Here is a 26,961-nt window from a genome sequence, read left to right on the forward strand (position 1 = left end):
ATGCTGGCTATCCCAGGAGCATCAGCGGCACCCCAGGACCGCGGCCGGGCGCGCTGAGGTCGCTGCCGGCTCCCCGGGACCGCCGGCGCTGCGCGGGGCGGCGCATGCCGGGATGGTCGGTGCGGCGGGGGCTCAGCCGGCCCGGCCCGCCCCGCTGCCCGCCCCGCCCCGGCCCGCCCCGCCGCGGCACATTCATGCGGCGGCGCTGGGCGCGGGCGGCGGCTCGGAGCGGCCCCGGCGCGGCGCCTCCCGCCGGGCCTCGGCGCATGTGAGCGGCGGCGGCGGCGGCGGAGCGGCAGCAGGGCGGCGGCGGCGCCGCATCGGCCATGCGGTGGCCCCGCGGCCCCCGCGGCGCCTGGCGGCTGCTGCCCCGGCGCTCGCTGCTGGCCGCGCTCTTCCTCTTCTCGCTCTCCTCCTCCTTCCTCTACTTCGTGTATGTGGCGCCGGGCATCGGTAAGCGGCGGGCCGGGGCCCGGGGCGGGGGGACACGGGCAGGGGCACGGGCGCACCGGCTGCCGCTGGAAACGCTGAGTAATCCGCGCCCGGCCGGCCCGGGGGCCGCGGCATCCCCGGCGAGGGGCGGCCCGGGCCCGGCGCCCCCGGCTGCGGCTCCGCGGTGCCCGGGGCTGCCCAGCGCGTGCTCATCTCCCGCCGCGGCCGGAGGAGGAGGCGGCGCTGCCCCCGGCGTGCCCGGCGCCCCTCGGGCCGGGCTGCGGGTCCCCGGGGCGGCGGGAGGCGCCGGCCGCGCTCCCCGCGCCTTCCCCGCGCCGCCGGGGCCGAGCGGCGCCCGTGCCCGCGGCGGGCGGGGGGCAGCGAGCCCGCTGCTGCCCGCCGCGGAGTTTGTTTTGGAGTAGTGCAGTGTTGTCCAAGTGCTTGTGATCCGAACGTGCTCCCTCGCGGAAACCCTACTCTGATTGTCAAGTGGGAAGATGAGAAGTGTGTATTTTAGAAGGAGAGCGTACTCGTCCCTGTGCTCCGTGTCATAGCTTCGTGGGGAACTGGAGAAGCCGTGTGTCAATATGGCCCGCACCCGGTGCTGGTGGGGCTGTCGGTCTGTCTCCTCTGAGATACGGGAAGGCTTGTGCCCGGAAAGCATCTGTTCACTTCATACGGTGTATCTCGTTCCTGCAAGGAGCTAAGGCTCGTGGTTTGGCCTTCAACCAAACTTTGGCAACAATTTATTTCTATAGAAACGGCCCTTTCCAAAGAAATAGGGAGTTTCTCCTTGAAATGTCATTGGTATAGCTCATGCCATTCCTATCTTGGACATCCCAAGGAGATCTCTGTGTGCTTTCAAGGTGACTTCTGTGGGTTTTTATTTACAAATGATGTCCCGTGGCTGCCTCTGGGCTTTGGGAGCCTTTCCCAGGGCTGAGTAGGGGTTGGCTGGTGTATGAGGCTCTGCCCGTGTCCTGGGCACATCCCAAGTGGGGCTGTGTGTGCTGAGCCTTGCCGTGGTGGCCCAGGGCTCTGCTGGCCCCCAGGCTCCGGGAGGCACAGCCACCTCCTGCTCCCTCTGTGGGCACAGCCTGGCTTGTCCTGTTCACTCACGTGCTGCTGTGGGCCAGTGGCTCTGTGGCCAGGGCATCCTTTGTGGGGCAGGCACAGGGAACGGCGTGGCTGTGGATGAGCTTCCCAGGCCCAGGTAGAATTGCGCTTTAAGAAGGAAATTTCTCTTGTAAGGATGGCTTTTTTTCCTTCTTTTTGAGTATTCTGATTAATTTCATGTTACTTCTATGTGGTCACCAGTCTTAGAGGTGGTATAGGGTATAAATACATTTAAGGCTAGTTCTGTGCCAAGAGGATTTTCTCTGTGTGGACCTCAGATAATGTGGTCACGTCCTACCCAATGTTCTTCCTATCTGTGATGCTCAAAGAGGAGGCAAGGAGGTGTTAGTGGTCCCTGTCCCTACCCACCCATGGATGTCAGTGATGTTCTGAGTCATCTTCTCATCAGGTGACAGAAGATCTGCTTCCTTTTTTTTTTAATTTCTTCCTCTTTTAGCCAAAAATGTTTCCTCATGAAAGCCCAGCCCGGTATTCCTGGGATGGCTGGGCTAATCCTCTCAGCACTTGGAGGGAGTTTGTTTTCAGGCTGCAGGGGTGAGTAGAAGCTTGGGAGAAGAGCGAGTGTGATAGGAGATGAGCTGAGCTGGGGATTTGAATAAATCAACCACATGCAGGTGATGGAGAGATGCTGTCAGCAGAGAGTTCTGGGGCATTTGTCCTTCCTGCTGCTGCCTCAGTGCATGGAGTGCGACTGGGCTGCTCTTCTGTGGCCACTGAAGGGCTGGGGAAACCTCTGTCCTGAGACCATCCCTTGTAGGGAATGCTGGGGAAGTGGCTGAAGAAGGACTCGCAGTTCATTGGCTAAACCACGGGCAGGGAAGTGATTAATCCAGTGATTAATCAATTCCTTGATTGTACCTCAATTGAAAAGAAAAAAATCCAAATAAATGGGACCTGAAGCTGCAAGTGCGCTTGAACCAGCTGGAGCCTGGAAGGGCTTTTGTCTGCCTGGTGCCACAGGCTGCTGGGAAGGGTCTGTGCTCGTGGGTCAGCAGCTGGTGGTGGCAGGGCTGGAGCCAGCCTGCCCTGGAGCCATGGCCCTGTGGCAGGGTGTGCTGTCACCATGGGTGGGAGCCTGTCCCCAGGCCCCACGTCTGTGGGGGTAAATTTCACCAGCGCTGCCGAGGTGTGTTGTGTTCAAGCAGTTGTGCGCCAGTGCCAGGAGAAAACTGGGACAGTTGCACTTCTGGGTGCTGTCTCAGCGCATTGGTGTGGAGCTGGCATGCTTGTCGGCTGGAAAAGCTGGATAACTGCTCCTGGTGCCCTTTGGAGATGGGGAAGGGGACCCCAGCCTGGGTTCTGAGTTGCCTGCCCAGTGCTGGCCTGCTACCTGATCGACTGTGGTGTTTGGCTCCTCACAGCCCACGTAACCCAGCAATCTGCTTCAGATGGAAATGCAGGAAGAAATTTCTGTTTACTGTCAGCAAATAACCATGCTTGGCTCCTGCAGGCAGTCCAGGGCTTTTGGGCCTTATGTTTGTGCTGTGCGTGGACGTATGTGATGCCCAAGGTAGCTCCTCGTTTCTGTTCTTCACCAAGGTTTCCTCCTGGGGAACTGAAATGTTCTTGTGGCCTCAAGTTTGTGCAGAGCGATCCAATGTAAACAGCCAGTGCCACCTCCTTCCCAGCTCTCACATCCAATTCCCGTGTGTCCTCCCCATACACCACCCTGGCAGCTCCATCCCTGGGCTCCCACCTTGGCGGGTGAAGTGCCAGGGACCCAGCCATGGCACAGGCACAGCAGGCTCTCCCTGACCTCCAGCTGCTCCCGGTGCCTGTGTGGGTCTGTCTCATCGTGCCCATGGTGTGCAGGATGAGGTCAATTGTTCTGCAGCCAGGGCACGGCGGGGCTGGGGTGGCTGGAGGCTCCAGGAGCTGCCCTCGTGTCCCACAGGCCCTGCTCGGGCAGCAGGTACGTGGGATGCCCGTGCGGGTGGGGAGGTTGCTTGTGCTCGCTGCTGTGCTCAGAGGGCCTGGGACCAGCAGGGCAGGTTGGGCCTTCACTGCAAGAGCTCACACTGGCCTCATCTTGGGAAAAACAGAGCTTGGCACTGGGCAGACAGTTTTGTCCTGTTATGGAGGCCTTGACACGTTATTTTGTAGGGCCTGTTCTTGGCACTGAGGCTCTCCCCCCCGGGACAGCTGCCCTCTGTGCCTGTTGCCTTCCCCAGGCGGGATGTGGAGAAATGGGCTCGCCAGAGCCACTCTGTCCATGCCCAGACCCCAGGGTCGGAGCAAGGGTGATGTGGGCACAAAGAGTGTGCTGACCTGGAGGTGGGACACCTGGAGAAGCTGTTTCTGTTTCATCCTATCCTCTGCTTCTGAATTCATCCCTGGCGTGTGGGGTTGTCCCTGCGTGCCCTGTTTTCACATGGTGGTGGCTCATACAGCTTTTCTACAAGTGTCTGGTTTTGTTCTCTTTGAACAGGGCCTAGGAAACTAGGGGGATTTCCTCCTGCAACTGAAAGCAATAATGCTTTTCCAAGCTGAAAATCATTTAATCTTGATACCTCTAGCTGCAACCTCTGACCTTGGACTTGGTCCTGGTGTGGAGGGTGGTGGCTGCATGGCTGGGAGGGCTGGCAGGGGCCTTCCCTGATGCTCAGGTAGCAGCTCTTCGCTTTTCCTCTGTCTCAATGGCTGTTGGAGCTTCTATTTAATTTTAATTTTTTTAATTTTGATTTCCCCAGAAGTCATACTTGGTTGGATCTGATGCAGGAAAATAATGTAGAGAATTTAAATTACTGGGTGAAGGATTGTTACCTTTGAGAGAGAGCTGTAATTCAGTCTGCCTTTGCTTCCTCCAAACTTATCAGGAATTGCTCCCAACTGGTCATACAGGGCATGAAATAGCACCACAAGCCCTGAATTACATTTATGGTGCAAGAACTTGATTTTGATAGGCAGGAATGCTTTGAAACACTGATCTGGTGGGTGTGGGTGACCAGCAGAGCAGGGCTGTGGGGACCAACAGCTGCCGTGGTACAGCTCGTTGTCACTTTTGGAACAATGTTGTATCACCAAAGGTGGCTGATCCACCTTGGTCGTTTAATGCATCAGCCTGGCAGATCTTAGCACAGAGGAGTTCTGGGGATGAAAATGGCAAAAGATTTTGCTACTGCCAGCTTGTCCCAGCTGGAGACACTCTGGTTGAGTTGCCTGTGGTGGTGAGGGACAGAGGAAGAGCGGTGGCCAAGGCAGGGGCATGGCACGGTGGGGAGTGGAGCTGCTGGGCTGGGGCAGCTGTGTGGGGAGAGGTTGCTGCTGCTTTGCCTTCTGAGCTCTGCTGTGGGAGCCTGGGCAGAAGGAAGGGGGTGGCAGGGCAGAGCCCCGGGCCAGGGGCAGCCCTCACTGGGGCTGGTGCCCAGCCCAGGACCCTGCTCAGCCGCGATGGCCTCAGCTTGGCCGGGCAGGGGCTGGGTGCAGGTGTCCTTCTGGGTTTGCTGGCAGCATGCTGGGTCTGTCTGAGCAAGGACAGAAGGGGAAGGTGCAGCTTGGAATAATGAAATGAGGTTTGTGCTGTTATAGCCCTGGCTTTCATCTCCAGGTCTTCCCCGGGCACATGAGGAGTGTGGTATCTTACTGTGGAACACAGCAGCCCTGCCCTCCCTCACCCTCCTCTGCCCAAAGATCTGCCAAGCAGCATTTCACAACCTGAGGAGGGAGCAGCCTGGTTCCACAGCCAATCCCACAGAGAATATTGCAGTCATTGGGTCTGACAGTGACTGGGGGTAGTAAGAAATGCTCAAGTGCTTCTTGATACAAGAACTTGAGCTTGGGATCTCCTGTGCTCTGAGCAGGAGGAGACTGGTGGCAGCTGTGGGAAATATTCCTTTGGCAGCACCACGTTCTTCCAGCACAGAGGCTCCTACAAAGCAGGGCTGGGATGGGGAACAGCCCTGTTCCACCCAGCTGCTCCTGTGCCAGTGTGTCCAGGATGCTGGTGGTGCAATGTTGGTTGGAGACCACCTCTTGCTCAAGGCTAACAAATTACTGTGAGGGCAGATGAATTACTGGGTTTTCCTTGCCTGTAAGCACCTGTGCTGTTTGTCAGGCACATCTGGTTTGGGTTATTTTGCTGGTGGCTCTCTGGGTGTTGCAACTGCAGATTATGTGTAGAGTTCATGTTTCATCCGTGTATCTCTGGAAGCCTGGCTTGTGGAAGCTGCTTGGCAGACACAGAAGCTTCCAGGTACTGGTTCATTCCAGTGAATTCAGTGCTTCAAAACCTCAGTAATCTGTAGCAGAGCAGACCTTAAAGCAAAACCACCCATGCTGTCAGCCCAGGAGACAATGGTCTTCATGGGTTTGGGAGGCCATGGAAGGCCAGGGCTTCAGCAGGCACTCAGCTGCCTCAGGTGGTGCTGGTTCTGGTGGAGATAAGGGCTCTGGCACTGCTGCTTTATTTCCTGGGCTGATCCTCTGCCTCTCTTCCAGGTGGACTCATTAATTGCATTAACTCAGGCAGCATCTGCTCTGCAGGGTACGATGAACCCCCCTGGGGACCAGTGCGGGGAGCGGAGCTGAGCAGTGTGGGGAGCTCTGTGTTTGCACTCGATCCCATTTGAATGCTGTTACAATTGGTGGATTTAAATATCCAAGCACATGGAGTCCTTAAATACTTAATCTTAACTGAAATTTCCGGGGAGTCTCACAGGGGTGGCGGCAGTGGTGGTGGCATGGCAGATGTGCCCTTGTGCTGGGAGGGCTCTGCAAGAGGAGCTGATCTGCAGCTGGACAGAGCAAGAAAAACCTTCCCTCAACAGCTTTATTTTTAAAACCTCATTGTCACAATACAATGTATTTACTTTGACAAAACCTTTGCTGGGTTATTTTAGTAAAGTTTATTTCCATACAGGCTTTTTCTTCTCCATTGCATTCAGAATCTTCTGGCTGTGGTTTTGGCTGGCAGCATTTTGAACACGGATGCTTTAGGGTGGTTAATGTGTGTTTGAAGCTTTTCTAGCACTAGCTCTAAATACCGTGGGGATTAGTCCTGTTTGGAGAGATAGAGGAGAAAATGTATAGTGGACTGTGCTGTTGAAATGCAAGATAAGCCCAAATCAGAAATTTTTGAGAGATGTTGGTGGGTGTGGTTTTTTAGGGAATGTGGAATAGATAACATTAAAACCACCAGGGCTTTCAGCATTACCCTGGAGCTGCTCTTATTTTGAAAGGAAAGGTGGATTGGAAAGCTGAGGGTGATGTCAGTGCCCGGCAGGAGAAGAGCCCTGGGCCATCCTCATCTGCTGCTTGGAAAGGTCCCAGGGGTGACAGTGGATGGCACGTGTAGCCCTCGTCCTGGTGGGAGGTGTCCTTGTGGGACACTGCATATGGTGTGGAGTACGATGGGCAGGGCCACGGGGTCCTTTTTTCATTGTGGAAGGAATTTCCTGCTGCTTGCTGGTCTTGCTAAAGTGAAGGAGGGACCTGGGGGGAGGTGGTTTTGGGGGACCCACGGTGCTTTATGGTGACTATGGGTGTTTTTGATAAAGCCACACGCTTCAGTGCCCTTATTGGACACTTTGCTTTCTCAAGGCACACAAATGTGCCTGCAGGGGTGTGAGAAGCTGGGTTTGAGCTCCTGTCTCCCTCCTGGCTGTGCAGGGGAGGTGATGGCTCAGTGCTTGCTTGCTGGGGCTTTAGCTGGAAGCGTGTGGTGACGCTGTGTGTCACTTCCTAAAGGTCATTTTCCTAGGTTTCTGTTTGAGGTGCAAAACCAACAGGTTCTGCCCATGTAAGCCTGCAGCTGTACGTGGCATCCGTGGGCTGGCACAAAGCTCTCTGGAGCCCTTGCCCTGGGCAGGGCTGTCGTCCTGGGCCCCTCTGGAGGTGCTGCTGGGGAGCTGGGCAGCCTCCTCAGCACGGGGGACCCGGCTGGGTGTGCGTGCCTGCCCCCAGCTCCTGCGGCAGGGAGGGGCTGCTCCCAGGGGATGTGAGTGCAAATAGGACTGTGGGTTTTTCCTGTGGTTTGTGCCTCAGTCTCCCTTGCTCGGTGGGAGCCTCTCCCCCTCTCCTGCCCCAGTGGGCAGGCCCGTGCCCCTGTGATGGTTGGGCTGTGTGTGGGACAGCTCCTATGAAGCTGTTCCCTCCCTGTGCCTTTCTCACCTGACAGGTGAAGGTTGGGAGCTGTTTCTGTGTGGAGGATACCCCTGCACACATGATGGAAGGAAGGAAACACAGGCAGAGCACCCTCTGCGCTGCTGTGGGCTGGGCTGGGCTGTAAGCAGTTCCACCGGCACTTGTTTGTGCGTCTGGAGAATTTTATAGCAAAATAATTGATTGGCTTTATTGAATGCTATTGCCATACAAATTATCCAAGGAGACTCTTGGAGCCTGGTGCTGTGTTAGCCACCACCTCCCTTGCTTTGGAGAGCCTGGGGCCCGGGCTGGGCTGGGCTGAGCTGTGCTCAGAGCCTGCCAAGAGGCTCCTGAGTGGGGCTCGGGGGTCCCTGCACTGGCAGCACAGGCTGGAGAGGGCCATGGGCTGCCTGTGACACAGGAGTGCACACTCTGGATTGATGGTGAGTCCCCACAGCAGCAGGTGGGGAGCAAGGATTTCGGGTGGGAAGTGCAGAAGGTGGCTACGTGAATGCCAATGTTTATAAATTGCCTCCAAAAAAACTGTACAGAGCAGCTGGAATAGGAGAGGAAAGCAAACACTGCAGTGCACCAGGTAGTCAAGTGCAAACAGATATTTTTTTCCCTTGCTACCTGGCAGGAAAAGGAGGCATTTCAGTGCCTGCCTCCGTGGCCCCTGTGCCAGCAGGGCTGGCAGAGGCTGCAGGCTGTGCCTCGGAGCCCTGGGCACTCCTGGCACGGCTGCTCTGGCCAGGCAGGGCTGGGATGCACGGGGGGAAGCCCTGGGGAGTCAGCAGGCGATGCACAGAGCACAGGTAAATAAAATCAGCTGCTGGAACAGCCGTGTGCCTCGGCAGGAAAGCCAGGAGCTGCTGTGGCTGGAAATGAGTGCAGGCCGTGGCCAGGTTCTGCACAGGGCTGCAGCAGCCTGGGTCCAGGGAGAGCACCGTGCATGTTGAGTTCCTGTCAGCAAACACGGGCTTCCCTTGGAGCTGGGGACCCTGCAGGGGCGCGGGGTGGCCCCCACTCCCGCAGGAATGTGAAATGCTTCCACACATGCAGCTCGCTCCTATTCTGCAGTCATTTTTTTTTTCTCCCTCGGTGTTTTTCCAACTCATGTCTTGCTGCCAGAGTCCATATTAATAATGCATGACTTTTTTTTTTTTATGGTGCTTCCTTCCCGGCGTCCCTTTCAGCTGCTGAGTCAGAGAAGATTGTTATAGCAGCAACCTCTGAAGCGGTGAAATGCCCCTGCAGTGCTCAACTGCTGTCATTTATCATCCCAGCTCCTCTGCGGGCAGCCTGTTCCCTTGCCCGGCTTGGGGGGAGGATCCCCATGCCAAAAACCTGATTCCTCTTACACCAGCTGGTGACTGGCGAGCCGAGCTCTGCTCAGCCTTCCTGGCTGGTGTTTGGTGAGAGCAGATATTGCCTCTGTTGGCTGCTTGCTTTTGTTGTTGTTGTTTGAAATCCTGTGAAGATTTTCCTGATCTGCCTGCAACTGTGTTTTGGGATTGTGCCCAAGACTTTTTTTTCCTTTTTTTCCCCTTCTTACTAATTTTTAAATATTTTTTTCCTCCTCCCTGCACTCGTCTCAAGATCAATACCTGGGCTTTTTAGGGTAATTGGGATGACAGAAGCCATGTAATGTGTTAACTAGTTTAATGGGTTAAATTAGCTTAAAATCTTTCCAGTAGCTGTTAAACGTGCCTGGCTGCTGCGGGAAGTGCTGGAGTTGCTAGTGCAGCATGGAAGAGAGATCTGCAGGGCTCCTGCCTGCAGGCTGTGACCAGCCCCCAGAGGGTCACCTGCATGCAGAGCCAGTCCCCACCTGCTGGGTCCAGAACCAGGAGGGAAACAGGGAGCAATAGCACTTGCCAGGGAATTTGTCTGCTAAAGACTTCAGTAACACCTGCTCTGTGTCTGGGGAGCAGATCTCCCCTGTTCCAGTACGGCTTTGGGTGGCAGTGGTGCTGGGGTACTCGCTCTCCCTGTGTCCCGCTGTTGGGGACGGTGCAAACGTGTGTGCACCCGCAGTGAGTGTGCTCTGGGCAGTGCAGAGGGTCTGGGGGCAGCAGGAGCTGCTGCCTTTCCCTGCTTTCCCAGCTGCAGGGACTGCCCAGAGCAGTGGAGGGGTGGCTGTGGGGCTGATGTCCTGCCTGCACACCTGCATCTCACCTGCCCAGGCCCCTGTCTGGCCCTTGTGGCATGCTTCCCCCTCAGCACCATCCTGTTCTGCTGAGGCTCTACAGGGCTGGGCTACTGATTCATTCCTCCCAAGGAAGGAAAAACTGCTGTGGTGTGAAATTCCCCCAAAGCTGCAGCACATCCTCCTTCCCTGCTGCAGCCTGGCTCCCTGCTCAGGATCAGTGAATTCTCTTTTCCTGTGTTTGGTTTTTTTTGAGGGTTTTGCTGGCTGTTGGGTGCCCGGTGCCCTGGGGGCACCCTCCCTGTACCTGCCAGCTGGGAGGGTGCAGGTGCCTTCCGTGGGTGCTTTTTGCATGCTGCAGGGGAAGCTTTGCAGGAGGACCCCACGAATGGGAGTGCACAGGGGCTGGCTGGAGCAGCCTTGCTGTGGTCAGCAGCTGCCCCAGTGCTGCTGCCTGCCCAGGACATGCCCCGAGGGCCACCTGCACAGTGCCACAGCCCCACTTGCCCCGCGGTGACACGCGCTGCCACCCACAACTGGTGAGACGAGCAACTTGCTTCTCGGCTAACAAGATTTAGGTGGATTATGCTATGTATTTAATCAAGGGCTAAGCTGATTGCCTTATTTGGAATGGATCAAAGCCCTTGGAAATGCCAGCCTGGAGACCAGCTATTGAGTGGGAATATGCCTCAGGCCTGTGCCTGGGTGCCGTGCCGTGCTCTCGAAGAAGCCCAAGGTTCAGCAGGCAGGTTTGACAGCAGCAGTGACCAAATGCAGAACCAGATTGGAGAAGTTTGAGGTGATGGGGAGGTAGGAGTGTGAGAATGTTGTTAGCCATTGACCACCATGGAGCATTTAGGGGAAAAGGCTTCCTTTTCTAGCTTTCAGGTTGAAACCATGTTTCCAGACACATAAAGCTTTGTGCTGACAGCTAAGTGAGATACTCTGCTGTTTGGCAGTCAGGCTTCCACCTTCTAGAAGAGCAGCTGTGACTCTTGTGAGCTTGTGTGGCTCTGCATTGGAGACCAGACTCCCTATTGCTCACACAGGCAGCCCCACATCTCCCTGCAGTGGCTGTCAGCAGTGCTGGAGCTCACAGGGGCCTCTGCTCCCCTTGTCCTGGCCCCAGTGCAGCGTTGCCCTGGGACCTTTGGCAGCACAGGAGCTGGTGCTGGTTGTGGAGGAGCCAGGCAGAGCCAGGCAGAGGGTGTTCCTTGCTGCTGCCAGCCCAGAGGCACTCACTCCTTGCTGTGCCCTTGGTGTGCAGAGGGAGCCCATGGTTCAGAGCTGTCCCTATAGGCAGGTGTTTGCAAGGTGTTAAAAGTTTAAAATCACTTTCCAGTTAAGAGCTGTTGTGCTTGTCAGGGTTGGCCTGGAGTGGCAGGGCCAGTGCATTGTGCAGTGTGGTGTCTCTTTCCTGTGGGGCTGGGGTTTTTGCCACGAGAGGTGTGTTGCTGCTCTGGGTGCCCTGTGAGCATGGTCTGCACCGCTTCACCTGCGGGCACTGCGATGGTCCAGTTGAGCAAGATGTTGAAAATACACTGCTTATTCAAATCACCCTCTCTTTTTCTGAAAAGGGGAAGTTTATTCTAGGAACCAAGCTCTGTCTTGCTGTCATTTGATGCAAGTATGGCAAGCATAGGTCACAGCTCTCCCACTCTGTCAATGTGGGCACTGCCTGTAGAACTGAAAATACCCCAACCAAAAGACTTGGCTGAGGGGCACAGGCAGCTTCTGCTTTGAGGTGGGTCAGGCTGCTCTCAGGCAGCAGCAGGTGCTTCCCACAGCATCACTGCTCCTTCCTTTTGCATAAAGCAGCCCTGGCACTTTGCAAGCATCTCTCCCCTCTGCCTCTCAGGCCTCCTTGTTTTTGCCTCCTTGCCTGCCGCAGGAATAACCCTGGAGCAAGTGCAGGGACGTGCTCTGTCACACCCTGCCTGTGCTGTGGGCCCCTTGTCCTGGCTGCCCCATCTCTCCTGGCTGTGGCCTGAGCCCTGGTGTGGGGCTGGCAGAGCATCTTGTGTGACAGCCAGGTGTAAAACGTTCCCTGTTCAATTATTGCTAATCAAACCTGTAAATAAGGTGCTGCCTCAGTTCTACTTCTGCCCAGACCCGTTATGCATCTTCCTGCCCTAACTCATGTGTGGAGTTATAGGAAAGGATTGGTCAAGCATCCCTTTGTGTTTGGAGGGCCTGGGCAGGATTGTCAGTGTGCAGCCACCCCTTCAGCCTGACTTTGGAGTGCGCTGGGCTGTCCTGGATGGCCTGGCAGTGTCTGGGCTGCAGCAGCAGGGTCTCTGCTGGTACCTGGCCCTGTGAGCAGCTCCAGGGCTGCTGCTGCTTCTGTGCATGGGGCTGGGAAGGGCCCTCAGGCAGGAGCAGATGGAGGGAGCTGTGGCAGGAGGGGGGCGAGGGCTGCCCGGCTTCAGGGTGCTCTGGGTTAACCCTGCTCTCACCTAATTAAACAAGAGAAAACGCCTGTCAACACAGCAGTTGTGGGTTTGCTGCTGCGCTGCAGAAAGCTGGGGCAGAGCAGGGCTCGTGGCAGGTGCTGACTCTGACCCTTTTCCCCACACTGCCCTCCCCCAGCTGCCTCCCTCCGCACGTGGGGTGTCCCCCCTGGCTGGGGAGGGCTCACCAATCCCCAGACCCACAGGATGTGCCAGAGAGCAACACGGCATTCACAGGCCCACAGATAGAGGGAATGGCTGGTGCCTTGGCAGGGAGGAGGAGGAGGGTGGGCTGCTGCTTTGCCGTGGGCTCATGCCATGCCCAGTGAGCTGGAGGTGCCGATGTGGGCAGGGTCTGTGGGATACCAGCCTCAGCCAGCTCCTTGCTGAGACCCCTCGGGGCTGCCCTGGCCCAGAGGAGTCCTGCCCTCGCTGCCTGCTCTGCTCTTCTGGCTGTTCCACCTGGGAGCACTGGCCTCCCATTCCCGAGGTGTTTAATTTTTCCAAGGTAGCTGTATGTCTGACTCACGCAGAGCTCCATTTCTGGCTGCAGACAGGCTGGAATTGATTAGTTTATTATTTTTCCCCCCTCTGCCCTGTTGCTTGTATCAATGGGAGAGTGGTCAGAACCCTTGGCAGACAAGTCTCTTAAAGAAACTTAAGTTGCTGCTGTGCGCAAGGAGCTTAAAGGTGTTTCAGTGGGAGAGAGGGAAGGAAGAAAAGGATGTTTGCTGTTCCTCATGTGCCCCTGTGTGTGCTCATCCCTTCCCAAGCAGCTGCAGACCCAGTCAGAGCTGGTGGCCGGGGCAGGAGGAGGCAGTGGTGGCTGCTCCTGCCCACAGAGGGACAGGCAGGATATTTTGTGTCCCATCTCCACAGCCTGATCACAGACAGCCTCTGCTGAACTTGCCTCAGGGTGTTCCTGTGTGTACGGAGCCAGGTGAGCCTGGTGGGCTCTGAGCCTCGTCCCTCTCAGTGGTGGTGGCCCGCGAGCCCCGGCTGCAGCTCGGGTCTGTGCGAGTGCTGATCCCTTGCTGAGCTGGCTGGCTCAATAGCCTTGTGGCCGCTTATCTGGGATTAATGTGTAACTTAATGGCAGTGCTGCTGTGGTACAGGGTGGTGCGGATCTGCTCTCTGATTCCCCCTGCCCGTGATAAGGCTCAGGGCTTGCCCGTGCCTGGCGCCGGCGCTGCTGGTGAGGGTTGGGGTGTCTGGGGAGGAGGGAAGGGCAGTGCTGGGCTCATGGCCTGCCCTGCACAGGGTCTGGTCCTGAAGGGCACGGGTGCCACGGGCCTGGGGCGATTGAAGGAAGGGTTTTTCTTTTCCCTGTTCATGGCATCCCAAACAGACTCATGGCATTGCTCTACTGCTGACACATAGGGAGGTGTCACACAGGCTGGGATTTGATGGGCAGTTTCTTAGGTGTTAAATAAGTTCATAGATAGAGGGATGATTTTTTTTTTCCAGTGAAGTCGTTCCCTATGCTGATAATGGAATCAGTTAATTTATTTACAGCAGCTGTATTACCAGTTTGCTTGTCAGGCGGAAGAAAATCATATAAAAATATTGTGTATTCCAAGGTTGCTTAGCTCACAACAAAGCTAATAAATGTCTTGGGACATCAGAGTTCTTACAAAATCCTGTAGGTAATGGTCTGTGTGTTGGAAGTTCAGAGTTGCATCCTCTCTCTGATAGCTTTTTTGCTTCTAATAAAACACAGCAGCTGGAGAGGCCATTCAGTGTTGCCTTTAATTATTGCAGACAAGAACAGCTCTGTAATCTGACTGTGGAGGCCAAGCTGCTGTGGGTCTTAAATGGGTACACTCACTGCATGGTGAGAGTACCCTTGGCAGGGAGCTCTGAGCTGCTGCCTTTGAAAATCTCGGACAACAATCATCCCACATGATTGAAGAATTCCAGCTTGGAGAATTTTTCAGGAGTTGAAAGGTCTGGCAAGCGAGGCAGATGCATAGTGTGGAGGTGGGGCTGTGGCTGTGCTCCTTCCCTGGCTGCTGGCATGGCTGCTTTCCCAGGACCTGGCGATGTACAGAAAAGAAACCACAGCAGGGACAGGCTCGGGGTGTTGCTGCTGAGGGATCTCTCCTTGGTCTCCATGGTGCAAATCGCGTGTGCTGCAAAGCAGCCTCTGTAGGTCAGGGCTGAGGCAGCTTGGGATGCTTTATTGCCGCGTGGCATTGCAGAGAGGGGCCTGGCTCTGGGCCGTTTAGCCCCGGTGAGAGTGGAAGCAGCAGGTTCAAGTCAGGTCAGAGGCCACGGCTGCTGCAGGTGGCCGTGTCCCGCCGAGCAGGGCAGTCCTGGGTGTGCACAGGGCGAGCCGGGCGGGGTGGCACACTCTGCCCCTGCCGTGCCCCTCCCTGGCGGCTGCTGGGTGTCCCCAGCTGCCCTGCGGAGCTCGGAGACAGGGCCAGGCTCGGTACAGGCCAGCGCTCCTCGGGGATGAGAATCCCTGCCCTGGGATCCACCCCGTGCGGGTCCCCTGGGCCGCACGCATCGTGGGCGAGCTCGGCTGGGAGCAGGGCTTTTCCCGAGCTGCTTTTTCAGACGATGTAGATAGGACACGCTGGACCGTGCTCTAGCCGTAAATGGCACTGGGAGTTGTGCCGCGGGTCTCGCTGAACGGAGCGGGGAGCGCCCGCTCTCCTGGATGCTGCGGCACCGCCCTGCCCCGTGCGCGGCCGGGCGAGCGCAGCCCCTGCCCCGTGTGCTCCCCCTCGCAGCCCCTGCCCCGTGTGCTCCCCCTCGCAGCCCCTGCCCCGTGTGCTCCCCCTCGCAGCCCCTGCCCCGTGTGCCGCCCCTCGCAGCCCCTGCCCCGTGTGCCGCCCCTCGCAGCCCCTGTCCCGTGTGCTCCTCCTCGCAGCCCCTGCCCCGTGTGCTCCCCCTCGCAGCCCCTGCCCCGTGTGCTCCCCCTCGCAGCCCCAGCCCCGTGTGCTCCTCCTCGCAGCCCCTGCCCCGTGTGCCGCCCCTCGCAGCCCCTGCCCCGTGTGCTCCTCCTCGCAGCCCCTGCCCCGTGTGCCGCCCCTCGCAGCCCCTGCCCCGTGTGCCGCCCCTCGCAGCCCCTGCCCCGTGTGCCGCCCCTCGCAGCCCCTGTCCCGTGTGCCGCCCCTCGCAGCCCCTGCCCCGTGTGCCGCCCCTCGCAGCCCCTGCCCCGTGTGCCGCCCCTCGCAGCCCCTGCCCCGTGTGCCGCCCCTCGCAGCCCCTGCCCCGTGTGCCGCCCCTCGCAGCCCCTGTCCCGTGTGCTCCTCCTCGCAGCCCCTGTCCCGTGTGCTGCCCCTCGCAGCCCCTGTCCCGTGTGCTCCCCCTCGCAGCCCCAGCCCCGTGTGCCGCCCCTCGCAGCCCCTGCCCCGTGTGCCGCCCCTCGCAGCCCCTGCCCCGTGTGCTCCTCCTCGCAGCCCCAGCCCCGTGTGCCCCGGGCGAGCGCAGCCCCTGCCCCGTGTGCTCCCCCTCGCAGCCCCTGCCCCGTGTGCCGCCCCTCGCAGCCCCTGTCCCGTGTGCCGCCCCTCGCAGCCCCTGCCCCGTGTGCCGCCCCTCGCAGCCCCTGTCCCGTGTGCTCCTCCTCGCAGCCCCTGTCCCGTGTGCTCCTCCTCGCAGCCCCTGCCCCGTGTGCCGCCCCTCGCAGCCCCTGTCCCGTGTGCTCCTCCTCGCAGCCCGGGCCAGCCGGGTGTGACAGGCAAAGCACTGACCTGGAACAGCCTCTCGGACCCCCTTGGAACGGCTCCCTTGCAGCAGACATGCGGCTGTGCATGTGATAACCCTTTTTGTTCAGCCATGCTGAACTTGTAGAACATGCTTGAAAAATCAGGTCTGTGGTTTTTTTGAGGGAGGAATAGCCAAAACAACAGAACCTGTTCTCTTTTTCTCCAGCAAAGTCAGGGTGTTAAAACTCCAGGCAGTGCAGTTTGTGGTGTGTGAACTGAGTCAGTAGATCCATTACTCTTAAGTTATTTTTTGATAGTTTCCAATGGGTACTCTCCAATGGGTATAATCTCCTAATTTGGAAGACTAACAAAACAATGATTTCAAAATCTATTTAACTGGTGTTTGATGTGTATAGAAATTTAAAATCTGAATCCCACCTGTCTCCTGTTCTCTGCTGTGGTCTGACTGTATTCTAGATTGCTTCCAGCTGAAGGACAGCACTGGTGAACTCCCTATTGACTGCATTTCCTCGGCAGCTCCACTCCACATGTCCCCATTTTCCTGCGTGTCCTGTGGCTGCCTGTTTGAGCAGGATGCCCAGGCTGGTGGCAGGGCCTGCCTGCAGTAGAGGATTTCCTTTGTCTCCTGCAGCAGTTCCAGTTCCCATGGCACAGGGGATGAGGAGTTGTCCCCATGTCCTTCCCTGCCCTCCTGCTTCAAGGACAGTACTGGGGAGGTTCTGCCTGTTTTTTCCTCTCCCTTGCTTGCCCAAGCATTCACTTAATTCTTATTATTTTTCTTAACGAAAGCTCTCCCTCTGTTTGTTCATCCTGATCCTACATGAGCACTGGGCTCAGGCCCTGGGGTTCCTGGCGCCTTTGGAGGGTGTCCAGGAGGCAGAAATTCCCACCCCTTTGTCTCCTAATGAACGGAAGGAGCAAGCGCCGAGCTGTGAGTGTTTGGAAGTGTAAATGTTTGCTGTGGTAGCAGCAGCCGGTGCTGCCAGCCCCGAGGTCGGGTCGGTGTCGGTGTCAGCGCCTGCTGAAGAGCCTTTGATTGCTCATTTGTGGTGGCTGCGTTTGTGCTCTGCCTGCACGGAACGTGCTGCCGGCGGATCTCTGCTCCTCCTGGGGAGCCTCTGTGCTGATCCTGGTGAAGGGAGCGGGATGGGGAGAGCAGACTGCCTGGAGATGGGCACGGAGGGATGGAAAATAGACAGGACATGCAGCCGTGTGCAATTGCATCTCCTGAATGGCAATTAAAGCAGGAGAGTCTGAATCTCTCGAGGAAGGGTAATATTTAACTTGGGCAAGTGCTTGTTATGCTCTGTGCTCCAGCTGCACGTGTCACTGTGCCCTTCCTCAGAGAGGAGCTGCAGCACAGCCCAGTGTGATTTTACAGCCCCCCCTGCATTCCTGCCCTGGTGCACAGGTAACTGTGTGCTCCTGGCTCTCCCGTGCTCAGGGCTGGGTTGGCACGTGTTGGCACTGCACCTGGCCTGGCCCCACTGCCAGCCTTGCCTGCTCTGGGGTGCAGAGCTCCTTCCACGCCTGCTTTGGTGCTGTGGCTGTTTTATGAGTTCCCTTGGCCTTCTGGGTTTTCCCGTGTGTGCAGAGCATGTTGTGCTCCCCTTGCTGGGTATCCCAAAGCAGTGCAGTGACACAAACACCTCTGTGCAGGCAGCTGTGGCAGTGCAAATGGAAGTTGCCACCTTAAATGTGTGCCTGAAAAATTTAGAGTCTCTTAGTATAATATGGATTTTCCTCCCCTTCCTGAGGCTTCCCTGGGGTCATTTTTCTGTAAGACAGTTCAGGTACAAATTTCCCATATTCAGGTTTTGACTGAGTGTCACTTTAGCCTCCCATCTTCCTGCTTGCTGTGTGCACGTGCAAGCTGCCAACTTGCCAATTTTGGGAACAAGTGGTTTGTAATTACCAGCTCAGTGCTGCTGCTGCACTGTTAATTCTTAGACCATTTAATGTATCAAATTATTCCTTCCTGTGCTATTTAGAGGCAAAGGGCTAAGTAACAGTGATGGCATTAATATTAAATTCTCTAAAACTAATAGGAACCTCTTATTTAATTGTTCTGGCACTCAGCATGTCTGGGGAATACAGTGCCACTGGAAAGCTAATGGAGACTGAGGTCTCATGGTGTATTAACACTGGGATGCTGCTACTTTTCCTAGTTGGGTTATTTATGAGTTAAGACTATCCTAACTGTCTATCAGTGCTTAGAGGCTTAGTTTGATTAAACCCCTTTATATTGCTAATGCTAATGGAGCTGGATTGATGCTGGGGATCTGCGGGGAGAGCTTAGCAGAAGGCGTAGCCTTGACATGACTCTGCTGGTTTTGCTGTCTCTGGGCCCTGCGGGAGGTGTCTGCAGCGGGCAGGACCCCCCAGCCCTGGCAGGGTGGCCTGAGCACCCACCCTGCTGCCTGTGGGACCCTCACCCCTTCCCAGTCACTGCTGCATCTCCCACGTGAGGTGTCCCACGAGCTCTGCTGGGTGCCTTGTGCCCACTCCAAGCATCTGGCACAGTGTTCAGCAGGAGTTTCCTGGTTGATGCATTGGTTTGTGACTGTGCTGGTTGAAATGGGGGCTCTGGGGGCTGGCTGGGATTGTCCTTGCTGATACAGGGCTCCAGGTACTGGCAGGAGAAGGCTGCACGTAGCAGTGAGACCACGATGAACCCAAACATCCCCTCTGTGCTTCTGCAGCACGAGTGCACTAATGAATGGGAAAAATGCTGAATGTGACTGAAAGCCCTAAATCTCAAAGCAGAGGAAGGCTGGCTCCTTCCTCAGGAAAGCCTGGCTGCCGTGCTGGGCGCTGATGCTGCTGCAGGCGTGCAGGGCTGCTGTGAGGCACTCGGCCCCTCTTCCTGCCCCGGCTGCAGGGGCTGTGTCCCCCAGCCCGGGGCACCCCGCTGTCCCCTGCAGGATGGGATGCTGCAGGAAGCTCCCGTGTCAGGGTCAGGAGTGGGACGTGTCAGGTCTGCCCCTGTCCTGTGTCGGGGGCTGGCACAGATCACAGTCAGTCCCCTTCCAAATCAGCTCCCAAGCTGCAAATTACCCTGTTGCCTCTTCTAGTATGTATCATCATGATGAAACTAATTTTCCATGGGAGAGTCAGCTGTTTCTTGATTAGAAGTGCTCCGAAAATACTAACAGAGAAATGATTACAGGAAGACTTCAGTGCTCATTTATGTAATTGGACTTTACTTCCCTGGCTGAAGTTGTTGCATCCACTGCTGGCTGGAGTGAGCACTTGCTCTCCCAGTTTGCTTGTGAGCAGAGAGGTTAGGGTGCAGCCTCCCAAGGGGTGCCATGCCCTGGGGTGCAGCCTTGCTCCAGCTGGTGACAAGCTGTCATGTTTCCCGTGTGTTTAAATCACAGCGGGGTTGACTTGTCCTTTAATGAACCAACGAGAATAATCTTCAGGCAGTTATTTGGGTAAATGGATTCTTAAATTCTGCTTGTTTTCTGCGTGGGGCATGAGGATTTGCTGGAAATGAATAGGAGAAGGGACAGCTCCCCTCTGCCATGCTGTCCTTGTCCAGCTGCCCAGTGGCAGCAGCCAGGCTGTTGTCACTCCGTGCTGGGCTCTGGAGCCCCGCATGCTCACAGGGAGGAAAGGCAGAAGGCCGATGTAATTTTCGAGATCATCCTGTGTGATGAGATTAGCAATATATCACAACAGGGAGAATTGCTTTCTGGCTGAACCACGGTTCAGGCCAAGCCCACCACGAGTCTGTGTCTGCAGCAGTGAATGCTCAGGGGTGATGGGCATCTGCTCTGGGAAACGCCTCTGGGTAGAGGGGCCCTGGGCTCTGCAGGGTCAGCCAGGTCAGGCTTAATAAATTTAAAACATGGCTAATTTGCTCATCAAAAGGGCAGTAAATGGAGGAGGAGTGAGATTTGAGCTCAGTACAGCGATTCCCAAATGTTGGTGCAGCCCCAGCCCTGGCCACAGCAAGCCCCTGGAGCCAATCTAAGCACCATGTGTGTACAGGGGGTGAAATGTTTACAATAACGTGGTTTAAATCCGATTTTCTGACCTGAAAGAATTGCATGCTCTGGATAAACACAGTGTTTGTGAAGCTTATCTCACGCAGGCAGTTTTGGGGGTAGGAGAAGGGGCTCTGGTCCCTGGTCGTGGGGGGCTGTTATGTTGGGTGTTTGGCGTGTTGATGGCACACCATCCTTGGCCAGGTATCTCCTTAATCATCTGCTTAAAGGGGTTAATATGTGAAAAGGCGAGTGCTGCCTGACACAAAGCTGGTGTTGTTGCTGCCTGCTCCCCTGGGATGCTGTGACAGTCTGCTCAGGATCCCCGCAGCCGCTGGAGCCCTGCGAGCTGTGTCATGTGGCTGTGGCGGGGCCCGGCTCCGTCTGCGCCGCGCAGGGAACAAACGGCGCTTTCAGTGCGCCCGACAAGCCTGCCTCTTCCTCAAATTCGCCAGGATTGCACGCTGACTTCTCTCCTGTTCTTTCATGCTTCACCAAACCTGGATCTGCTTTACCCAGCAAGCAGAAGCATAATGAAGTAGAAAGTGAAATTACTTGATCAGCATCAGCGAGTTGTTTCTCAGCGCTGACCCAGCTCCGTGTGCGCTGGAAGATGCGGCCTGGCTGCCCCTTCCTGCAGCAGCCTGGGCCCGAGAGCAGCCTGGCTGAGCGGCTTCAGCCCCCATAGCTCTGTGCAGAGGAGAGAAGCTGTGCCTGCCTCTTGGCTAGGCTCAGGGGTTTTGGGAGGGCTGTCAGTGCTGGCTGGAGGCGGCGCCGAGGCTGCCGTGCCGCTGTCCCACTCAGTCCGTGCCTGCCCAGCCCCGGGGGATGCTGTGCCCATGGCTGCATGCCCTGCCCAGCCCCAGGGGATGCTGTGCCCTGCCATGCCCTGCCCAGCCCCAGGGGATGCTGTGCCCTGCCATGCCCTGCCCAGCCCCGGGGGATGCTGTGCCCGTGGCTGCTTGCCCTGCTCAGCTCTGGGGGATGCTGTGCCCATGGCTGCATGCTCTGCTCAGCTCTGGGGGATGCTGTGCCCATGGCTGCATGCTCTGCTCAGCTCCAGGGGATGCTGTGCCCGTGGCTGCATGCCCTGCTCAGCTCCAGGGGATGCTGTGCCCTGCCATGCCCTGCCCAGCCCCAGGGGATGCTGTGCCCGTGGCTGCATGCCCTGCTCAGCCCCAGGGGATGCTGTGCCCTGCCATGCCCTGCCCAGCCCCAGGGGATGCTGTGCCCTGCCATGCCCTGCTCAGCTCCAGGGGATGCTGTGCCCTGCCATGCCCTGCCCAGCTCCAGGGGATGCTGTGCCCGTGGCTGCATGCTCTGCTCAGCTCTGGGGGATGCTGTGCCCGTGGCTGCATGCCCTGCCCAGCCCCGGGGGATGCTGTGCCCGTGGCTGCTTGCCCTGCTCAGCTCTGGGGGATGCTGTGCCCATGGCTGCATGCTCTGCTCAGCTCTGGGGGATGCTGTGCCCGTGGCTGCATGCCCTGCCCAGCTCCAGGGGATGCTGTGCCCGTGGCTGCATGCTCTGCTCAGCCCCAGGGGATGCTGTGCCCTGTGCATGCCCTGCCCAGCCCCAGGGGATGCTGTGCCCGTGGCTGCTTGCCCTGCCCAGCCCCAGGGGATGCTGTGCCCGTGGCTGCATGCCCTGCCCAGCCCCAGGGGATGCTGTGCCCTGTGCATGCCCTGCCCGGCTCTGGGGGATGCTGTGCCCTGTGCATGCCCTGCCCAGCTCCAGGGGATGCTGTGCCCGTGGCTGCATGCCCTGCCCAGCCCCAGGGGATGCTGTGCCCTGTGCATGCCTTGCTTGCTGCTGCCTGCTGGTAGGGCCTGGTGCCAGCAGCAGGGTGGCTGCTGTCACTGGGCAGGATGTGGCCTTGGGGACCAGATGCCCCAAGCACCAACCCTTAACGTGGCACACCGGAGGCAGGGCTGTGGCTGGGCCTTGCTGAGAAACTGCACCAGAGCTCACTCTGGTTTAAGCTGTAGGTGCCACCAGCTGACCTGGAGGTCACTCTGGTTCCAGAGCTGGCCCCAGAACAGGTGGCTGAGCCAAGAGGGTTTGAGCTTTGTCTAAGGCAGCTCCTGCTCATTGCTGTGTAACCGCTGGCTTAAGGTGCCATCACTGGCCCAACTGCAAAGGGCACGTGTATGGGAAGAGAGGGGCTGGAAATGGACATTCAAAATTGCATTTCAAGATGTTTAGTTGCCAAGCACTTCATGCAGTTGACCCCCTTCTTTCTGAAAATCCAGTGATTCCTCATGGCTCAGGGGGAGGCTGGGCATGGGCAGCAGCCGGGCAGGGCTCTGGGCATGACGTGGGGCTCCATCCCCCTTTCAAATATTTACTGTGTGAAAACAAAATACATTTGGGATTGGGAAATGTATCTGGGCAGCCTTTCTGGAGCTGCCTCGGTGTGTGGGTGCAGAAGGGGGGCAGCTGTGGGGATGCAGGGTGTGTACCCCGGGGTGGGGATGCCCCTCTCCTGTGGCGGTGCCGTATCCAACCTGTGCTGCCGGTGCTCCTGCCATGGCTGTGCCCTCCTGGCACTGGTAGCTGCTGGTTTCAGGCTGTGATATGCCTGCTGTACAAATGACCTGTCTGCTCTGGGTGTTTCCTGGTGACATTGCATCAGCTACTGCCCTCCTCTGAGCAGGGTCTCTGTTGTTTCCTTGGCCCAGTGCCCTCTTTATCCCTCCTGGAGTGTCTTTTGACCTGGTTTTTTAATTACTAGTGCAGAATAGGCATTCTAGGTTGCCCCTTCTCAGTATCTTCATGTCAAGATTTTGTTTTCCACTTCATTCTTAAGCCTCAAACTACACCAAGAGGGCTGTGGCGGGCACAGTGGCACTGGCGAGGGGTGCTGTGCATGGTGTCTGTCCTGCTGCCCCTGTGGGTGTCTGTCCTGCTGTGCCATGGGAGCTGCTGGGGACACAGGGCTGTGCTTGCTGCTGTTGCTTTGGGGCCTGGTGCTGCCAGCTGGGTGTCAGCTTGAACTGAAACCTAATCAGGCTCAGCCTGAGCTGTGCCAGGGCACAGGGTCAGCAGGAGAGGAGAGGGGGAAGAGACGTGGCTGGGGAGCTGCCCTGGGGACCCAGGGCTTGTGCTGCTGCCTGCCCAGGGGTGTGACATGCTGGGGGCTCAGAGCCTGGTGTGGGGATGCTTTTTGTGGTGCTTTTTGTGGTGCCTCTGCCAGGCAAGTGCCAGCCCTCGGTGCTGCAGTCTGGAACAGCTGCCCTTCTCCAGGCACACAGCTGGCTTTCCTGTTATAATGGTATTTCCTAATTAAACCCCCTAATTAAGCAGCCAAAGGTGCTGTTGGTTAAGCTGCAGTGCTGTCTCTCAGCCTGGTAGTCAGGTTTGGCTGGGTACATCCCCCTTGTCACAGCTGGGTTCCCTCACGTGCCCTACGCCTCCACTGCCCAATTCCTGCCCTTCCCAGCTCTGCTGCAGCACGTGCAGCCCAGGGATCCTTCTGGCATGGGAGCTCAAATCAAACAGGAGGCTGCCAGTGCTTCCAAAAGACCCTGATTTCTTTTCCCTACAAAAGCTGATGCTGATGGAAATATTCCTTTTTCTTCCTCCTTGCAGTGAACACCTACCTCTTCATGATGCAAGCCCAAGGCATCATGATCCGTGAGAACATGCGAACTATAGGAGCTCAGGTGTATGAGCAGGTGGTCCGCAGTGCCTATGCCAAGAGGAACAGCAGTGTGAATGACTCAGGTATTTCTTGAATAACTGAAATTTTGATTCAAAGTCCCATTCTCATTGAAAATTAAGTTGAAGGCATTAATTTATACTGGTAAATGCCGGGTGGGAGCTTTGATTAATTGTCTACAGCTTTTATTTTTATATATAAAATATATATATAATGTAAAAATACCCTATATATAGAAATACTGTCAAAATATAAAAATTTTATTTATTTATATATGTAAAAAGTTCAAATGCTTCTAACTTGTATAAGAAGTGAAAATTTTGAAAGGTCTGAAGTGATGGGATTTGATCTGAAAACCTCTTTGCTTTCCAGGAATTCAACTTGTAGCTGCAACCAGTCTGAGGGTAAACACTTTCAAATTCAGTACAAGGATCAGGTTTCATATTTAAAAAATACCATCCCAGGCGTGCGCCTGCGCAGAGCCCTGGCTCTGGGCACGTGGAGGAGCCTGTGCCCGTGAGCTTCACTCTTCCCGTGCGAGTATGAACCGAGCTGACTTGGCTGGGGATCTGCCACAAATAATCTGCTGAACTCTGGGCAGGATGTGGGGAGCGGAGCGCAGGCTCGCCCTGCCAGCCCCTCATCATCCCCACACAGGAGCGTGTGGGGCTCTGAGCTGTGCTGTCAGTGTGGTGCAGGGAGGCAGAGCTGCCCCTGGCTGTGTGTGAGGCGTTGCTGCTGGGCTGGTGACACCCAGCCTGTCCCCTCCCTGCTGGCACGTCCCCACACGCCGGGGCTGTTGGCACCAGGCTGGCGTGGGGAGCTCGGCTCCTCGCCCGCCGGGGTTCAGCAGCAGAGCAGGGGCTGACAGAGTTTTACAAGGCAGGATCATTTTCTCATTAGCGGGAGTATGAGCTGTGTCCTTGGTGCCCAGCCTGCTGAGGTGCAGCCACCAGTTCAGCTGTGCCCTGGCTGGGATGGCACGGGAGGGGAATTATCGACTTAGGAGGAGATGAACACCCCGGGTCACCCCTGTGCTGCACAAAGTCAGCCAGGGCAGCCACCCCGAGCTATTTTTAAGACTGGAAACATCAAGTAAAGCAGAGGCAGGGTGAGGAAGTGGCTGATCCCCTGAAGGGAGGAGGGTGAGATGCTTCATTGCTTCTGCTGGAAGTGGGGAGAGCCTTCGTCCTGCTGGGGCTGTGGCCTGGGGGGCACCAGGTGATCCAGGAACCCGTGTCCCCCTGCAGCAGGCGGGAGCTGGTGGCCACAGTGCCAGTGGCACCAGTGCTGGTGCTGCCATACTGGGCTTTGCTTGAACCTCATCCCAGTCAGTCCCAGCTGCAGGGGCACGTGAGGACACCGTCCCTCCCCAGGAGCCCCAGCCACGAGCACAGTTTTAGCGCATATGAGCACCGTGCGCCGTCCTTGGGCAACCTTCCCTGGCAGGCAGGTCAGAGCAGGCACAGGATAGGTGGTGGTGACGTCTGGAAGGCACTTGGTGCTGTGGCCACAAGGACTGCATTAACACTGGGGTCAGAGCCTTCCCTCCCTGACTGATTTTGGGCGCCTGGGTGGGTGTCACTGCCTGGGGAGCGCCCACTGTTGTGGGCACTGAGACAGCTGCAAGAGGAAACCCAGCAAAAAAGGCAGCTCTTGGTGCAAAACAGAGCAGTTGAGCTTCACTGTGGGCAGGGACCTGGGCCGAGTACTGCGGGTGTGCTCTGGTAATGGGAGTTTACAGGGAAAATTGCTTCTGGAAATTTGGAACAGTATCAAGCATCCAAAATAACCTCTATCCTACTTGAGAAGCCCTTAGGCTCTGTGTACAGCCCATCTTGAGTTTTGAGATAGTTTGGATACTGTTTACTTGAGTGAATAAACAACGTTACTGCCGTGATGTTACATACTAGCGCCCACAGCTTGTTCAGGTGGAGAACCTTCGGGCATCCTCAGGTGCAGCAGGCTGGGAGTGCTGCCCGGGAGGTTCAAGGGTGTTAAAGGGGAATTGGGAGCTCGGGGGCTCCTCTGCTCTTGCAGGGAGCAGAGGGAAGTCTGCGTGTAATGTGAGAGTTTTTATTGATCCTTTGAGGAGGATTCCAGGCAGGATTGCCCTGTGGAGGATACTGCACTGGCAGTTCTAGCTGGCATTGAGACCTGCCTGGGGACTTGCCTCTTTCCTGTTGGGAACAGACCTGCTGGAGGAGCACATATCCCCTTGCTGTGCCAGGGTCCTTCAGGGACAAGGCACTGGTAGCTTTTCCTTTCAAGAGTCACGTGCTCCTTTGGATGATCAAAATTCCTCCTTTGGCCAGAAAATGCAAACCTTTCTTTGGTGTGGTGCTAAGGCTGCTGGGGCTCCTGTAGGCACCTGTCCCAGGATGGGGATGAGCACCCAGCTGGGTTGCAAGGCCAGAGCCCGTTCCACTGGGGACACAGCTGTGCTGTTGGGGACATCCTCAGCTGTGGTTGACTTTGGAGTCTGCTTGCAGTAGCATGGGGAGGTGGCTGGAAATAACAGATCTATAGCTCAGGTGAAAGCTTCTCTATTTTTTTTTTCCTCCCAGATTATCCTCTTGATCTGAGCCACAATGACACCCTTCTGCAAGCCACAACGTTTCTTCCTGAAGACTTTACCTACTTCCCCAACAATACCTGTCCTGAGAGGCTCCCTTCTATGAGTGAGTGGCATCCTGTCACCCCGTGCCCCCTCCTGCTCCCCATGGCTTTGGAGGGCTCTCAGTGGCATTCCCAGCCTCACCACCATTGCACCTTTCCCTGCCAGGCACCTAGGGATGAATGGGAGCACTGTTCAGAGCCAGCTCCCTCCTGGGAAATCATTGTTTACCCACCCTCAGGAATTAATCCCTGCTGTGTCGGAGGCATGTCTCCCTGCTGAAGTAGGAGCCCATTGCCTGGCAAACACAAACAAAAGAGGGATTGTGTGCTGGGAGCCGGTGGAAAGGCTCTGCCAGCCCTTTTCCAGGGGCAGTGACGGCGGGGTGGCTCCCTGTGCCTCGGCAGTGCTGCCAGGCCCAGCCCCGAGCTGTGCCGGGGCTGCTGTGCGACATGGGCTGGGCCCCCGGGGGAAATGCTCCCACCAAAGCTGCCCTCAGGGGGAAAACTGGGCTTTGGGGGCAAATGTTTCCAAAGGGAGGAATGCTCTCTGCTGAGGTGGGGGGTTTAGTCTGCTGGAAACACGCAGGGAGGAGCAGAGGGGTGCCCCTGGAGTGGGGCTCACGTGGAGAGCTGCATCCAACAGCAGCCACAAAGGCTGAGGAGGCTGAGGTGTTACACCAGCAGCATTTCCTGATTGCTTTTGCTGGTGCTGGAGAAAAGCAGCTGAGTGCTGGGGATGGAGGACAGGCATGCAGCAAGTGCTGC

At 57.0% G+C, this 26,961-nt stretch overlaps 1 protein-coding gene across 1 annotated transcript in view; it reads left to right on the top strand.

Annotated features, from left to right (window-relative positions):
* Positions 1-315: 315 nt before the first annotated feature.
* B4GALT5 (beta-1,4-galactosyltransferase 5) overlaps positions 316-26,961 on the top strand; it is a 33,277-nt gene continuing 6,631 nt past the window's right edge. Inside the window, exons 1-3 of the mRNA XM_036395709.2 lie at positions 316-453; positions 23,508-23,642; positions 26,145-26,258. Of these exons, the coding sequence (XP_036251602.2) occupies positions 327-453; positions 23,508-23,642; positions 26,145-26,258 (376 nt within the window). The 5' untranslated portion in view covers positions 316-326. The remainder of the gene's footprint in view (positions 454-23,507; positions 23,643-26,144; positions 26,259-26,961) is intronic.

Source organism: Molothrus ater, chromosome 17 (genome assembly GCF_012460135.2).
Source record: "Molothrus ater isolate BHLD 08-10-18 breed brown headed cowbird chromosome 17, BPBGC_Mater_1.1, whole genome shotgun sequence".
NCBI lineage: Eukaryota > Metazoa > Chordata > Aves > Passeriformes > Icteridae > Molothrus > Molothrus ater.